This window comes from Danio rerio, chromosome 12, assembly GCF_052040795.2.
Source record: "Danio rerio strain M-AB ecotype USA chromosome 12, GRCz13ab, whole genome shotgun sequence".
NCBI classification, from domain to species: Eukaryota; Metazoa; Chordata; class Actinopteri; order Cypriniformes; family Danionidae; genus Danio; species Danio rerio.
This window is the reverse complement of record NC_141032.1, coordinates 1,115,001-1,132,500: the sequence shown is the minus strand read 5'-3', so window position 1 is coordinate 1,132,500 and position 17,500 is coordinate 1,115,001. Positions and strand designations below refer to the sequence as shown.

At 32.1% G+C, this 17,500-nt stretch overlaps 2 protein-coding genes across 7 annotated transcripts in view; both read left to right on the top strand.

Moving 5' to 3' along the window:
• daglb (diacylglycerol lipase, beta) overlaps window positions 1–3,104 on the top strand; it is a 16,328-nt gene extending 13,224 nt beyond the window's left edge. Inside the window, exons 14-15 of the mRNA XM_087275563.1 lie at window positions 967–1,217; window positions 1,393–3,104. Of these exons, the coding sequence (XP_087131689.1) occupies window positions 967–1,217; window positions 1,393–1,585 (444 nt within the window). The 3' untranslated portion in view covers window positions 1,586–3,104. The remainder of the gene's footprint in view (window positions 1–966; window positions 1,218–1,392) is intronic.
• An 822-nt stretch (window positions 3,105–3,926) lies between these two features.
• Window positions 3,927–17,500, top strand: part of spag9b (sperm associated antigen 9b) — a 65,847-nt gene continuing 52,273 nt past the window's right edge. For all 6 annotated transcript variants that reach the window (XR_015503683.1, XR_015503682.1, XM_087275525.1 and 3 more), the window contains exons 1-3: window positions 3,927–4,187; window positions 5,285–5,606; window positions 16,782–16,902. Coding sequence is in view for 4 of the 6 variants with exons in the window: in XM_087275525.1 (XP_087131651.1) it covers window positions 5,307–5,606; window positions 16,782–16,902 (421 nt within the window). In the remaining 2 variants the exon portion in view is untranslated. The remainder of the gene's footprint in view (window positions 4,188–5,284; window positions 5,607–16,781; window positions 16,903–17,500) is intronic.

The window sequence follows — 17,500 nt, the reverse complement described above, 5'->3', positions numbered from 1 at the left end:
TATCCAGCATATGTTTTACACAGCGGATGCCTTTTCAGCTGCAACCCAACTCTGGGAAACACCCATACACACTCATTCACACTCATACACTACGGCCAATTTAGTTGATCAATTCCCCTATAGCGCATGTGTTTGGACTGTGGGGGAAACCGGAGCACCCCGAGGAAACCGGAGCCAACACGAGGAGAACATGCAAACTCCACACAGAAATGTCAAGCAGCAACCCACTGTGCTGCCTAGAATTTTTTTGTTGTTTTGTTTAAAAAAATAACACTTGAATTTAAAAATTATATGTGTTAAAACACAATACATTTCAAATTAAAGACAAAAATAAAAATAAAAAATACTGAAAATAATAAATAATAAAACGTTTTTAAAGATTAATAATTTTATAATGAAAACAGGCTTAATAAAAAAACAAAATTAATAAATAAAAATATTTATACTTAATATTATAAACATATTAATATTTATAAAATATTTAATATTTAAATTAATAAATATATTTAGTTCAATATATTAAACAAAATTAAAAGCACAAAATAAGAATTCAAATAATTTAAAATAATATTAAATAAGCAGCAATCTTTAAAAAAAAAAGTTTAAATAACCTAAAAAAACATATATAATAACTCTTAAAAAAACAAAAAATAAATGTAATCATTAGCTTTTTTGGTGATCTATCCCTTTTATGTGATGCTGATTGCAAATTTATAACAATGAAGCTGTCAGAAAAACACATGTCTGAACCAAGCCCCTCCCCCTAGAGGCTTTATTGATCGATGATTGGCTCCTGTACATGAAGGCGGGGCTTTCTTCACTACAACAACCATACTTTTCCCCATTCAATGGTTACACATACCGAATTAGACTATGCTTTACCTTTACTATAGCACTTGGTGTAATAGAGCTGTAAATGATGGTCTGTGAGTGATTATTGTGTGTGTGTTTTTGTGTGTGTGTCAGTATCAGATCCTGCTGCAGGGCTGCTGGTACGAGGTGTTCGGAGGATCTCCGGATGACTCCCCGACGGAGCTGGAGAGCCGGCGTGAGGAGGAGCTGAGCCGGCCGCTGCTGGGAGCAGAGTGTGTGTCTGCGGCTCCGTCCAGCAGCTACCAGAGCCTGTCCTCAGACGACTCACCTGTGCAGAACACACACCTGCCGCTCTACCTGCCCGGACGAGTGCTGTACGTGACGGAGGACGGACCCTCCCGCAGGTCACTCTCACACACATATTTCTGACATTAAAATATTCTTAATGTCAGTATAATATTAATTAATTACATAAACAATTTCTATAACCTTTAATCTTTCATAAATTCTTCACTGTAATAATAATAATTCTGTTCTCTGTCTCTCTCTCCCAATACACACACACACACACACACACAGGCCGTGTTTCTCGCAGGTCAGGTATCGAGCTGAATGGTCCAGTGAGGCGTCGTTTCGTAACGTCCTGATCAGCCCGAAGATGATCAAAGACCACATGCCGGACGTGGTGCTGCGGGCGCTGCAGAGTCTGACCCAGCAGCCGTTTACCCTCTGCCCATCATCCAGCAGCAACAGCCATCTGAACGTCATCTGACGGACCTATTTATATCTGCATTTATAACACACACACACACACACACACACCACAGGTCAAAGGTTTAACAACAGGAAGATTTGTCTTATTTTTTTGTAAAGAACAAATCTCTTCTGGTCAGCAAGTTTGCATTCATTTGATCCAAAGTACATAGAAAACAGTAAAATAAATATATGTATTAAAGATAAACACTGTTCTATATATTTATCAAAGAAAGCTGAAACAGTTATACTGTTTTCAACTGCTGTTGCCAATATTATTATTATTATTATTAATAATAATAATAATGTTAATAATAATAAAAAATATTATGTTAATAATAATAATAATAATAATAATAATAATAATAATGTTAATAATAAAAATATTATGTTAATAATAATAATAATGTTCACAATAATAACAATTTTAATATAATAATAATGTTAATAATAATATAATAATGATAATGATAATAATAATGTTAATAATAATATTAGTAATTAGTTAGTAATAATAAATACATTTTTGGAGTAATGATGCAAAAAAATCAGCTTTGCAATCACAGGAATAAATTAGATTTTTAAATAAATTTAAATAAAAAATAGTTAAAAATATTTGATAATTTTGCTGTATTTTGGATAAAATAAGTGCTTTTTCATTTTAGAAAATAAATATAATAATAATAATAAAAAAAAATATTATTATGAAAAGTACAATTAATAATGCCAAAATACACAACATAAATGTATTAAATAAAATAAACACCATCATATTTAATCTTTGAAAAATTCTTCACAGTAATAATAATTCTGTTCACATTCTCTCTCTCTTCATATATAAAAAAATAAAAATTATTATTATTATAGAGTAAAATTAGTAATACCAAAATATGTAATAAAAGTGTATTAAATAAAATAAACACCGTCACATTTAATTAATTATTAAGGCTAACATTAAGTAATAATATGATTTTTAAGCTGCAAAACATATTTTGAATAATTTCTGAAGGATCATGTGACCAGAAAAAAGCTTTCAAATCACAGGGATAAATTAGATTTTTAAATATATTCAAATAGAAAACACTCATTTCAATAGTAAAAATATTCCAGATTTTTTCTGTTATTCTTGTTTTCCATAATTCCTGTACTGTGGATCAAATAATTTGGCTTGCTGACCAGAAGAATCTTCTTTAAATGTTAGAAAAATCCTCCTATTGTGAATCTCCTGACCGCTGGAGTGTTTATTATATGGCCATATTACCCTCTGCCCATGACTTTATTCACAGTGCGGTGTTGTTGAGCTGTGAGGAATGTGTTTTTTAAGTTGTGTGATTGTTGAAGAGTGTTATGCTGCTGTGTGTAGATCAGTGGGAGAGTTTCTTTGATGCATGACAGCAAACGCATGAAAACGTGTCTTGTGACGTAGACGAGAGCTTCAGATCAGTGTCTGTTCATTCACTCACAGCGGCCTTTAATTTATTGAATTTCATTTCTTTGAGGTTATCGTGCATTTTTCAGAAATAAAAACCCTGGAAAAATGTGTGTTTATGCTGGATTATGCAACGTGCATGTTTATTAAAGGTCTTGCAAAAGCGACTGCTGTAAATGCAATAATATTAATCATAATATTTTTATTATCATTTTGTTTTTCTGTTATTGCTTAAAATAACAACAAAGTGCCATGTTTAAATATGGTCATATTAATTTTTTTCAACAAGGATCCCAATGTTTTATCATCAAAATAATATTTTGTTAAGTTAAATATATATTTTGTTTAAACATATATACATGTATTTAAGTGCCATGTTTTCAGATGTGTTTATCTTATTTTGATGAAGTAAAATAAGAATGTTATGTACAAAAACATGTCCATATTTGATGTTATAATTCTGATTTTCAATCACAGTAAGTAAAATCGTGGACATTTTCTGAAAAGAAAAGCATTAATTAACAATATTTCTATTTTGTGTTTAATAAAAAAAAGAATTGCAGACCTTTATAAGATTAAACAAATATGAAAATGTTATTCAAACTCGTATGCATATATATATATATATATATATATATATATATATATATATATATATATATATATATATATATATATATATATATATATATATATATAAAATGCACTACCTGACAAAAGTCTTGTCGCCTTTCCAAGTTTTTGGAACAACAAACAAGGACTTCTAGTAAAAAAACATCCTAATTTTCAACCAAAATAGTTATTTAAACAGATGAGAAACAATCAAAACAAACAAAAAACCCCAAAACAAACAGAAGTTTAGTGGGCGTCGACAAACTGGAGTCGCGCGCCTCCCCAGGCGTGACGTCATCATGTGACGGTCAGCTCCACTAGTCTCACTCCGGTCTCCTCCTGACGGGACTCTACTTAACGACCGCCGGTTAACGTTAACCGGATAATCCCGGTCCACGGAGAGTTTTGGAAAACCGGAACGAGTGAACTCTGTGGCGGAGGAGCTCTGCTTTCCGCTCGCGTTGGCGTGTTCTCCTCAAAGTTCTCCGTGAATGTAGTGAACAGAAGTAAACAGTATTAGTAAACTGTTAGCTAGCGCGACAGACGGAGCTCCGTCAAGACACCCTTCTCAAGGATTGAGGTAAAGTTGGTTTTATATTCGCACATTCGTTCATTTTTGAACTGTCACAACTTGTAACAAAGTCAATATATTGTGTTAACCTCTCTACTTTCAATGTTCGCTGTGAAATCGCATCTTTGAAACAACATTAGCACTGTTCAATCGACCGTTAACAATGTTGTACGATGATAATCGTAGCTGCACATAAGATGATTCTCCGTAATAGTTTGATTTCAGGAAAGTTTTTCAAATTTCAAATAGAGAAATTATATTAACTGAGCAGCCAACGACTATCAACATACAACATTGTTTACAGTCAATAAAATAGTGCTAATGTTGTGTTGAACATTGGTTTTATATTCGTTACTTATTACAACTTGTATATTATACATATCTATACTGTTTACCACACTTTTGAGTATACTGAGTATTTTTTTCTTTTAATAGTGTGTCTGAAATCTCATATAAACACGACTTCAAAACAACATCAGCAATATTTAATTGACTAAACAATGTTGTACTGGATGGTCATTTGCTGCTAATGTGATTTCCCTATTTACAATTTGCAAATACTGCTTAATTATTCATCCGTTCATTTTCTTGTCGGCTTAGTCCCTTTATTATTCTGGGGTCGTCACAGCGGAATGAACCGCCAACTTATCCAGCACATTTTTATTCAGCGTATGCCCTTCCAGCCGCAACCCATCTCTGGGAAACATTAACACACACACACACATACACACACACACACACACACACACACACACACACATACACTTTGGACAATTTAGCCTACTCAATTCACCTGTACCGCATGTGTTTGGACTGTGGGGGAAACCGGTGCACCCGGAGGAAACCCATGCGAATGCAGGGAGAACATGCAAACTCCACACAGAGATGCCAACTGAGCCTAGGATCGACCCAGTAACCTTCTTGCTGTGAGGCGACAGCACTACCTACTGCGCCACTGCTTATAAATATAGATAAATAAAGATAAATATATATAAATATAAATAAATATAGATAAATAAATAAAATAAAATAAAAAATAAATATAGATATATAAATAAAGAAAAAAATAAAGAAGACATATAAAGCCAACTTTACTCCAATTTCAGACGGAGACTGTAAGCCGCAGTGATGGAGCTGGAGGACGGCGTGCTGTACCAGGAGGACCCGGGCTCCTCCGCGATGATGTCAGAGCGGGTGTCCGGCCTGGCGAGCTCCATCTACCGTGAGTTCGAGCGCATGATCGGCCGGTACGACGAGGATGTGGTGAAGGAGCTGATGCCGCTGGTTGTGGCGGTGCTGGAGAACCTGGACTCGGTGTTCGCAGAGAACCAAGAGCACGAGGTGGAGCTGGAGCTGCTGAAGGAGGACAACGAGCAACTGGTGACCCAGTACGAGCGCGAGAAGGCGCTGAGGAAGAACGCAGAGGAGGTGAGGGTTTGCCCGACACTGCTGTCCCCCTGCTGCTGCTGCAGGGAGAGAAACTTACACACACTACTCTCAAGACCTTTCAGAGAGAGACTTTCAAGATGTTTTATTCTATATTAATTATATATCATATTATCATATCATATAATTCAATAATATATCAATACTTTCAGAGTGATTATAATTTAGTTATACACTCTATTTAATGTATATTATATTATTTAATTATTGCTATTGAAATTTTAGAGTGAATATAAGATTTTTATTCATAATACACTATATTTAATGTATATTATAATATTTAATATCATATATTACTGCTATTAGAAGTTCAGAGTGATTATAAATTAGTTTTTATTCATAATAAACTATATTTAATGTATATTATAATATTTAATATAATATATTACTGCTATTGAAAGTTCAGAGTGATAATAAATTAGTTTTTATTCATAATACACTATATTTAATGTATATTATAATATTTAATATCATATATTACTGCTATTAGAAGTTCAGAGTGATTATAAATTAGTTTTTAGTCATAATACACTATTCAATGTATATTATAATATTTAATGTCATATATTACTGCTATTGAAATTTCAGAGTGAATATAAGATAGTTTTTATTCATAATACACTATTTTTAATGTATATTATAATATTTAATATCATATATTACTGCTATTGAAAATTCAGAGTGATAATAAATTAGTTTTTATTCATAATACACTATATTTAATGTATATTAAAATATTTAATATAATGTATTACTGCTATAAAAAGTTCAGAGTGATTATAAATTAGTTTTTATTCATAATACACTATATTTAATGTATATTATAATATTTAATGTCATATATTACTGCTATTAAAAGTTCAGAGTGATTATAAATTAGTTTTTATTCATAATACACTATTTTTAAAGTATATTATATCATTTAATGTCATAGAAGTACCACATATCGTGCTCAAGTACTTTCAGAGTGAATTTAAGATTGTTTTTGTTAGATATATGCTATTTTAATTAAATATTATATTATTTCATGTCATATATTTCAGCGTAAATATAAGATTTTTGTTAATTTAAGATAATGTACAAATTTTATTAATTATTAATATAAGGTTTTATTCATTGTGTTTTATTTATTATCATATAACTTGTATTAAAAATCCAGAGTGAATATTGGATACGCATTATTAATTGTACACTCTACGATAATGTAATGTATAACTTGTATTAAAAATGTAAGTTCCTCACTTCACTCTCAAGTACTTCTAGAGAGATTATAAGGTAGTTTTTATGATGTTATATAATATATTAATTATATTTTGTATTATTTATTATCATATAAGTTCCACACTTGGCGCTCGCGGACTTTCAGAGTGAATATAAGAGAACTTATTGAGAGTAATTGTATACTATATTAATTCTGTAAATTTTAAATTTAGCACAACTTGTATTTAAAAAACAATTCCACTCTTCACGCTTAAGTCGCTACATTCAGAGTGAATAAAAGTTTTAATAATATATACTGTATTAAGTAAATATTATTTAATGTAACATATAACTTCCACACTTCACACTGAAGTACATTATAAAGAGGGAAGAGTCTGAGTTAAAGAGATAGTTCACCCTAAAATTAAAATTGTCATCCTTTACTGACCCTTTGAGTTTCTTTCTTCTGTTGAACACAAAAGAAGATATTTTGAAAAATGTTGGAAACCTGTACCCATTGACTTCCACAGAATTCGTCTTTCTCTAGACAGCTTTTCAGCTTTCCTCAAAATATATATTAGTGTTTAACAGAAGAAACAAATAAAGGTTTACAACCAGTTGAGAGTAAATGGGGAGTATTTTTGGGTGAACTGTCCCTTTAAGAGTGTTAGTTTATGTCCAGATTTAACTCATAAAGTGTGTGAGGGAAGAAGGTCAGCTGCCTTTGTTAAAATTATGACTCAACACAAAGTCATAAACATTACAGTAAAACCCTCAAGTGTGTCCTGAACATTTATGACAAGAAACCATCGTCACAATCACTGTTTTCACTACTTAAAGTGGAAAGAAAACACCCCTAATACACCTTTAATTTGCTGTGTTTTGTCTGTTTGCTTCTGTTGACACATATTGTGATACCTTCTAAAAACTATAGAGTATATTTCTTCTCTTCAGCTGTAGTTGCATGATACTTTACACTGTTATTAAACTATATATTCTTATAATTGCACAATATTAAGGTAATAAGGTAATCTAATATATATATATATATATATATATATATATATATATATATATATATATATATATATATATATATATATATATATATATATATATATATATGCAATAGATTACCTTATGACCTTAATATTGTGCAATTATAAGTATATATAGTTTAATAACAGTGTAAAGTATTATAAGTATATATACACACACACACACACACACACACACACACACACACACACACACACACACACACACACACACACACACACACAGGGCTTAATTTGTAAATTGTGAGGTCCCGTAACAGATCAGGGTAACGGATCCGGCATGTTAGCAGAAGAGGGAGAGGTTTTCGTGGACAAAAGTGAAGAGGGTTTGGGAGTTACAGAAGAAAGTGAAGAGCAGGGCGGGGGTGCGTGTGAGGAGGCGGATAGGTAAAAATGAGGTCCGGATGCGCCTTGTACCGGCACAAAGTAAGCCCTGTATATACATTCATCAAACTTTACACTTATAACTATGGACTTTTTACATGTAAGTTGGCCCACACGTAATCTGGGCGCGCTGAATTATGCAGATTTTCCGCCCATCATTAATTCAGTTTATTTACTTGAGTAAATGTGTGTAAATCTATATTTATTTAGTTTTTAAAATTAATTACAGTAATATTATTGACTAATATGATAATGTTTATCTGATTTCTGTACAATACAGTCATATTTCTGTCTGTTAGTAGAGATATTATATAAGAGACTTGCTTTACCAAATAAAGCGTATCTAATTGGATTTGCATTGTAAACATTAAATACAAAAAAGTTAAATATACAAGTTAAAAAGGTATGACTTTTTATTTCACATATTAAGGTTTTAGTTTTGATACTCTCAAAATCATTCCGCAGATATCCGCAGATTTGAACCAAAATTCTCAGCAGAAATAGCCAAAAACGTGCGCAGATTCCGTCTGGCCCTACTTATGAGTGTGGAACAAAAGACTTTGCAAGCTTTGGGACGAATCACTTTCTGATTAACGGACTGTTATCTTGCTTGGTTACGAGACCTGTCAATCATCTCGACACCTCATGCACATTTCTTTCAGATTTAATTTCCTTCCTTATTGGAGAATCAGCAGCAGGTTAATCATGAGTCTTTCATGCAGAGAAATCTCCTCAGGTGTTTGCAGAGTTATGCACTCAGAGCTTAATGTCCAAACACGTCTTTATAGAAGTTCACATTGTTGTTGTAGGTGAAATATATCAGAGAACGTGACTTAAATAATTTCCAGTTGGCTGAATATCAATTATTAATCATTCAAACAGTCTCTGCTCACAATGATAGACTCTTAATCAGAGTATTGTCTTAATAGGGGTAAAATTGGACTATTGGTGTCCACATAAACCTGCTCACTGTCAGATCCAAAGACAGTCAACCAATCAGAAGAGTGTGGAGGCGGGGCAACCATTGCAAGTTTCTGTTTAGAGTTGGCATGACATATTTACCGTTAGATCAGGGTGGAGGAGACGCTCATTGTGGCTTTGTCTAGACATCCTGAGTTATCATTTTTAAATCTTCTATTTGTAATGGGTCCATTATTGTTGTTATCACATCACGGTCATAATATCACATCACATGGACCTCGTGCTGTGCTGTGGTTTTATTAAACTCATTCCTGACCGCGGTGTCAAGCATTTTTAGAGGCAAAGATGTGTTCGGTGTGAGCCCTTTTTTTCTATTTTCAGCTCTAGATGAAGATTGGTCAGATTTAGTAAGCAACCTATGCAAGCAACGCACAAATGCTTGGCACATAAAATGAATTTAATGCATTGTACTTCTACATTGCATGTGCTATTATCGTGATAACGATATTTTTACGATATTAGGCAAGCCCTATTTGAATGTGTGGAAACCTGCCAATATGCTCGTGTTCACCTGACAATAACAGGAAGAGTTTGAGACCATATCGTCATCGTAAAGTGGCATGTGCTGCATGCAAAGGGACAAACCCCACACAGTCTAACTATAGTCGGCAAAACTATGATTATGCCAGAAATAGACCCGTGCAGAAGGTTTCCAGTGCATAGTCACATTTCATTTTTCCATTCGGATACATGTCTAGTCATCTCATGTTAGAAAGGGAAGTGTGTGTTTGCATGTGTGTGTGTGTTTCTGTTATAAAAGACACACCTAATAGTTTAGAGAAGGCTGTCAGGTTGAGCAAGCCACGTCTTGTTGTTTTAAAGTGATTATGCATTAGATAAACTCTTAATTTTCTGTGTCGCATGACTGCCTTTATCACACTTGACTGTGTTTAAGTCCACTTTAGTCCACTTAGTCATGCTGAATAACTCTTGGAGGATTCGGATGTTAATGGGACAGTAAAACACTGCATTACCACAACTGTATACCAAATAAATAATTAAATTAATTAAATAGATATTAATTTATTTAATATTTTTTTTATTTGTAATTTTTTAATGTATATTTTAATGTTTTTATTTTATTTTTTATTTATTTGTTTTAATTAATTTTAATATAATTTAATATAATTTATTATATATGCATTTAAATTGTTTTGTTTATTTTTTATTTGTGTTTTATATTTATTTTTATATTTGTCTGCATTTTTAATTTGCACTTATTTATTTTTATATAGTTTAATATTATTATTTTTTTTATTTATGTATTTAAATTGTATTTATTTTATTTGTTTCAAATTCATATTTATTTGGATATTTTTATGTATTTTTAAATATTTCAATATATTTTTTAGTTTACCTATTTTGTTTGTATTTATTATTATATTATCTATTTATTTTTATTTTTTAAATTTTTGTTTAAGTATTTAAGTTGTCTTTATTTATTTAAAAAGAAAGCTTTTTAAATCACAGCTTTAAAATGCAGTGTGGATGTTTGCTGTGGGGCACTAAAGTTATGCCTTTTTATTAACTGCATTAAATCAAGCTCTAACCATAACCTTCCAGTCTATTTGGGTTTTAATTTAAAACTATAAATTATTGTAGTGCCCGATGCATGTTTTAAAATGCTTCAGAGAGCACAGTTGTGTACTTGTTTTGGCAGTCACTGAACTGCTCGGCATGCTTCAAATATCATCAAAACATTAAACCATAATTTCTACGTAAATAACCAGTCAGTATTAAGTCTACAGAACATATTGATGAACTGCAGTGCGCAAATGCACTGAAATGAAGCCAGTTTAATTCACTAGAACTTCTTAACATCTATTTAAAACCGCGTTTCCATCCAATGAGGGACTAAAGAGAATAAAATAATCACTTTATTGCTGAGAGAAGTGGAGTTTGCTGCACTGTTGGAATTCTCCACTGTGGTGTTTGTTCTCCTCTAATAAATGAGCTGCTTATTTTTATTTTATTTATTAATTTTTTTATGCAGATACTGTTCTTCATACTATTTTCTGTGCATAATTTATTGCGTAAATAAACTAAATAAAATACATATTGTACATTTATATATTCGGTCTGGCCTTTAATGCGAGAATAATTTTCTCCCATTAAGCATTTTCCCTATTCCATTAAGCATATTCTTATGGTATTACAAAATGCGCTTAAAAATGGGTGGATAAAACACATCTAGTGGCTTCATTGCTGCTCAGAAGTCTCCTGTTAGTTGCTTTATTTGCCTGTGCTTCAGTAAGACAGCAGCAGAATGAATGCAGTCCTCTGAGACGGTTCATTTTCAGCTCACGGGACTCTTTTGTTGGAAGTTATTGAGGTGAAGAGTCTGGCATATGAGCGTGTGTTTCACTTTAAACTCCAGCTCTTTGTTTTTCTTCTCTTTGTGTATATTTTGAAATGTATTTAAAATGTATTGCGTCATATTTACTGTTATGTTATTTATGTTTATTTATAATAATTTATTCATGTATTTATGTTTGTTTATATACATTAATTTATTCATTTACATTAATTTATCAATATTTATATTATAAAATGTATTTATTTTGTTTTACTTGTTTTCATATTTTTTATTTTTCATTTAATTATTTGTATTTATTTTATTTTTTTATATTTAATTAATTAATTATTTATATATATATATTTTTTTTCATTTTGTCATTGAAATATTTTTCATTTAATTATTTGTATTTATTTTATTGTTTATATTCATTTTGATTATTTATTAATTTATTTCATTTTTATTTTTCCATTTCTCATTTAATTATTTGTATTTATTTTATTTATTTTTATGTATTCATTTATTTATATTAAATTTTCTATTTATATGCATTTAATTTATTTATTTTAATTTTTTTAATATTCATTTTTTATATTTGTTTTATCTATTTAAATTTTTATTCATTTTCATTTAATTCTTCATTTACTTGTATTTATTTAATTTTATTTATTTATATGTATTAATTTATGTTCATTTTTTTAAATAAATTTATTTATTTATTTATTTTATTCTTCATTTAATTATTTGTATTCATCTTATTTTATTTATTTGTATAAATGTATTTATTTATTTAATTATTTTTATTTATTTATGTTTTATTTATTTTCTTTTTTTATTCACTTAATTTATTTTTCATTTAATTATTTATTTTTTTATTTTCATTATTTATTTTTTATTGAACTTTCAATTTATCAAATTTAAAAATATATGTAACATCAACCTTTCAGCGGAAGTTTATCAGTGGCTGGAAAACACTTGCTGTCCTTATAACTCATTGTACTGCATTGGTCGGGGTGTTTGAGTATTTGTGTATTTTGCCTGAGGATTTCAGTTTGCATCTGTATTGGAAGGAAATGTCAGGGAAGGGTTTGGAGTGAAGCGGAAGAAGAGCTTCCTGAGTTTCTTTCTCCAATGTTCAAGTTTTCTAAGGCTCTCCCTGTATTATTACATAATAGTAAGACAACTTATAGGGCTGCACAAGTTGAAGGACATATCTAATTGCAATTTATCTGTTCAAAATTACGATTTAAAATGTGATTTACTACCATTTGATAAAAGAGCTACAGGTTTGATGTGGTGGTTTTAACAGAACCAAAGAAAGACCAAGCAAATGCATGTGTCCAGGATTTACCACACATGACCTCACGTGACTCTCTCTAACCCAGTGAATGTGTATAACCCAATTGGCAAACTGGCTGTACTCTTTGATTCAAATTTGGGATTTGAGAAACAAATACAGTGGTTCAGTGTTACTCTCTTAGCTAATCCACTTATTTGTGGATGTAAACCCATTGAAATTATTGCAACGTTCTATATTATGGTCATAGTCATTTTTAATCAAGACAAGTCAAGTTGAGCTTTAATGTGAATCCGCTAAACGTGTGGACATAAAGTGAAACAAAATTAAGAACACAAGATCATTGCGCATACTTTATTTTAGAGCTCACAATATGGTTTCATCATTAAAGGGGCATGAAACACCAAAACACATTTGTTGAGCTGTTGACAGTCATATATGCATCAATATGCCTTCTCGTGTCCTCCTCGTGAAACGTCATCAACCGTCGCCGAAGTACTGTTCCAGTTCAAAGTTCACATCTTGCCAAGTACAGATAAAATTCCCGGTTGTGTACTTGCTCCACCCCTTTTGTCAAGGACACATGGAGAGGCGACTCGTGCAAACTTGTGAAGCTCAGGTATGCCAGAATGCATGGCAGCCCAACCAGCGAAAGCTAATGGCGGAGGGGAAAACCTGCACAATTTTAAAAATACTCCTTTGCAGTGTCACAAAATAAAGTTTTAAGAGTTTTTCAAGGCAAGAATGTAGGTGTTTATACTCGAATCTGCAGTTTACTCTTGAAGATAGCGCATCTTTGATGATGTGCCTCAGCTAATGCGGACTCTCACACCCTCCTCCTTTTGACACGTACAAAAGCAGAATGTCAATCAAAGCGTTTCCTTCATCAAGTCTGATTATAAACAATACAATTAATATATGTTGACCAATAGATGCTGAATATATTCACACACTGCTGACACACAACTGGGTTTAAACCCCTTATAAAAGTGATTTTTAACCGTTAAAGTCATTTATTTGTGTAGTATACTTTTTCTCACCTTAAAAATAACCATAGAACAACCATCCAAGAACAAGCAAACAGATATAACTGAGCTTCGCCAGCAGCGTATCGTATCTCGTGGCATTGGCGAATGGTTTATTAGCAGTGGCTCTGAGCCCTGGAGGAAGTGCCGTTGACTTAAAGAGCGCTCTATCAATAGAGTCGCGGCACACAGCAGCCTCTATCTGTGTGCTCACAATGGGGATATTATGTGGAGCAGCGAGTCTGCAGTCTGTGCGCGCACACACACACACACTCCTCTGCTCATATGAGCGCTCATATGATGAACACACTCGCTTCACAAGCCTCTGTTTGCTTCAGCTTCTGGCCAAAATCACAAACTAGCTGCGAGTCCTGTTGATTGGCTCTGAATTGACCTCATGCATGGCTACTGTGATTTCCATAAAGCCACCCAGGCGTTTCCGGTGATTTTTATATGCACATTTTGGAAGTAAAGCTAGTTAATTGCTTCGAAATAAAACAAATAAATTATATTAAAATACAAAGTAGACACTTTGGTGATCTGAAATATGTCTTGGATTGAGCTTTAGTTTGATTACCACCCTTTTAAAATGTAATTATAATGAAGTAGTCACTGTGTATTTTGCATTTTAAAAGCGTAACGTCATCTTAATCCCTTATTTATCAGGGGTTACCACAGCAGAATGAACCGCCAACTATTCCAGCATGTTTTACACAGCGGATGCCCTTCCAGCAGCAACCCAGTACTAGGAAACACCCATACACAGTCATTCACACACATAAACACTCATACACTACAGCCAAGTTCACTGTGGGGCAAACCCGGAGCAAGCCCACACCAACACGGGGAGAACATGCAAACTCCACATAGAAATGCCAGCTGTCCCAGCTGGGACTCGAACCAGTGAACCTGACCACTGAGCTACCGTGTCGCCCCTCAATAAGTTACATTTTTTTAATTTATTTTATTTTTTTTATTAACAAGACAATACATCATAATATACAATACAACAAAGGAAAAATTACAGTGCGTCTTATTTTTCTTATTTTCCCACTATCCCCTTAAAATAAAATAAATTCAAATGTATGAATTATAAACAAACATATCTTCTAAAAGAAATAATAATAAATTAAAAATAAAATACAAGAATTAAAAGAAATTGTTAAACAGTATAATAATAAATGAGCAAGTTTACGATAAAAGCAAAAATAAAAAATTAAAATTAAATAAATAAATAAATAAATAAAATTATAATAATAACAATTGAAAATAATAGTAATTAAAAGTTCACATTAAGGAGTCAATATTTCTTGTTTATTAGATCTGATATCAACTAAACAAGGTAAACCTTTGATATAGTCTAAAACAGGGTTCCAGGTCTTGTAAAAAGATTTGAGAGATCCTGCAAGTAAACATCGTGATTTTTCAAGTTTTATGTAACTAAAAATTTCATGTGATGGAGGAATCACCTGTTTCCATTTGATAAGAATGGCTCATCTAGCTAGAAGAGTAGATAAGGCAATAACTTGGCGAGATGCAACAGTCAGGTCAACTCTCTCTGAAATACCAAAAAGCTCTGTCAAGGGGTTAGGGTCTAGATTTATGTAATAAGTTACATTTTATTATATATTCACACATTTATTTATTTGTATGTGATATAGAGTTAGTGAAACCTCTAAACTTATCAGCATATCTTTGTAAACCCAGTGTTATTCACTATGGAGATTCCCTCAGCAGTCTGCATATGGGTCTACAGCACTTACAAGTGGGCCATCATTAATTAGGACAGTGTTCTGATGTCTCATGTGCTGTGCTTATGGGTGAAACCACTCTGAAATGCACTGAAACAGAAACACCGTCCTTCTACAGCCATACCCGGACTGCTAATCGATATTACAAATTGATTAGTAGTGCATGAACTGAAGACGTGCAGCGACATGACGCATGAAAAAATTTCTGTGATAACCGAAGGTGGGGAAAAGTCTGTTTATAATAATAGCCGTGTACGTGTGGCCGGGGCCTGAGGTTAAACAGTGGTGTGTGTGCAGACGTGTGGACCTCTCAGATCATGAGACGCTCCTCATGCGTCAGGACTCTCTGATGTCCCACAGCCTGCAGAAAATCACTGCTTTCATCAGCAGAAACACACACACACACACACACACACACACACACACACTGGAGGCCAGCGCTTGATGACCTGATCACACCTACAGGACACACTCTGAGCATTGACCATACAGAGAAAAACATATGAGCTGATAAAAACACATTAAACTGATGAACGCCTGTGAGTTTAGCTCATTTATATCCCTCAATAGTGTACACTACCTGACACCTATCCAGGTTTTATGAACACAGATAATAACTTGACTTTTAGTTGATGGTTTGGTGTCAGAAGTGTCTCTGTGAAAGGTGAAGGCCTCTAGATTTTGCTGATTTGAGCTCAATTAAATCTGATCATGTCTTGATGTTGACTGATTTGATGAGGACAGTGCGGTCTGACTCTGCTCAGACTAAAGTCTCATCACTGAACAGAAATAATGTCCAGTATTGAATATAAAGTCCTGCTGCAGTGGAGACAGAATGAAAGTATAATAGAGAAAGCCTTCAGCAGGACTGCCAGAGTTCGTCAAGAGTCTTTGTGTTCATCTTTTACGCCTCTTCCTTCATCATGCTCAATAATGTTGATGTCTGGTGACTGGGTTGGCCAATCCTGGAGCAGCTTGACCTTCTCTGTTTTCAGTTACATATTATTATATTATTTATTATTAATTAGTAGATCATTTTTGACCCGTAAGTCAGCAGGAGGGTTAGGTAAATGTGCTTTATGTAGTTGTTATATTTATTAGTAGTGCTTGAGTTAGCAGTATATAAATGTGTGATCGTGTGCAACTCTCTGTGTCTCCCGTGCAGAGATATATCGAGTATGAAGACTCTCAGGAGCAAGATAAGAAAGCTCTGCAGACTCGCGTTCAGCTTCTGGAGGCTCAAACCCGACAGATGGAGTTCAAGACCAAGAACTGCACAGATCAGAGTAAGTCAAGTCACTTCATCTTTTGTTCAATATTCACAACCCATTCGACTATTATTGCATCATTCACACCCAGAAAACAAACCAACCTAGTGTTTTCATCATCACTCAGAAATGAGCATTTTAGAGTTTTATTTAATTGGTTTGATTATTTATTTTATAAGTGCATTGGGGTAGAATTGTGTAGTGTGTAAGTTCTGGTTGTTAATGTTATTATGAATTGTCCTTTTATTAATATTAATATCATTTATTTATTTATTTATTTATTTTTAATATTAATTATTTATTTTGGTAATAATGTTATTTATTTATTTATTGTTAATACTATCACAAATGTTACTTTTATTAATATTAATTTATTTGTAATATTATTATTAATGTATTTTAATATTATTTATTTTCCTATTAATTGTTATTGATTTTATTAATATTATTACAAATTAAACTTTTATTAATAATGATATTATTATTATTATTATTTTTAAATATTAATAATTTAGATTTTAATATTATTTATTTATTTTTATTATTACTATTATTATTTTAAATAAATTATATTATATTTTCTCTTTTTCATATTAATAATATTTATTTATTTGTA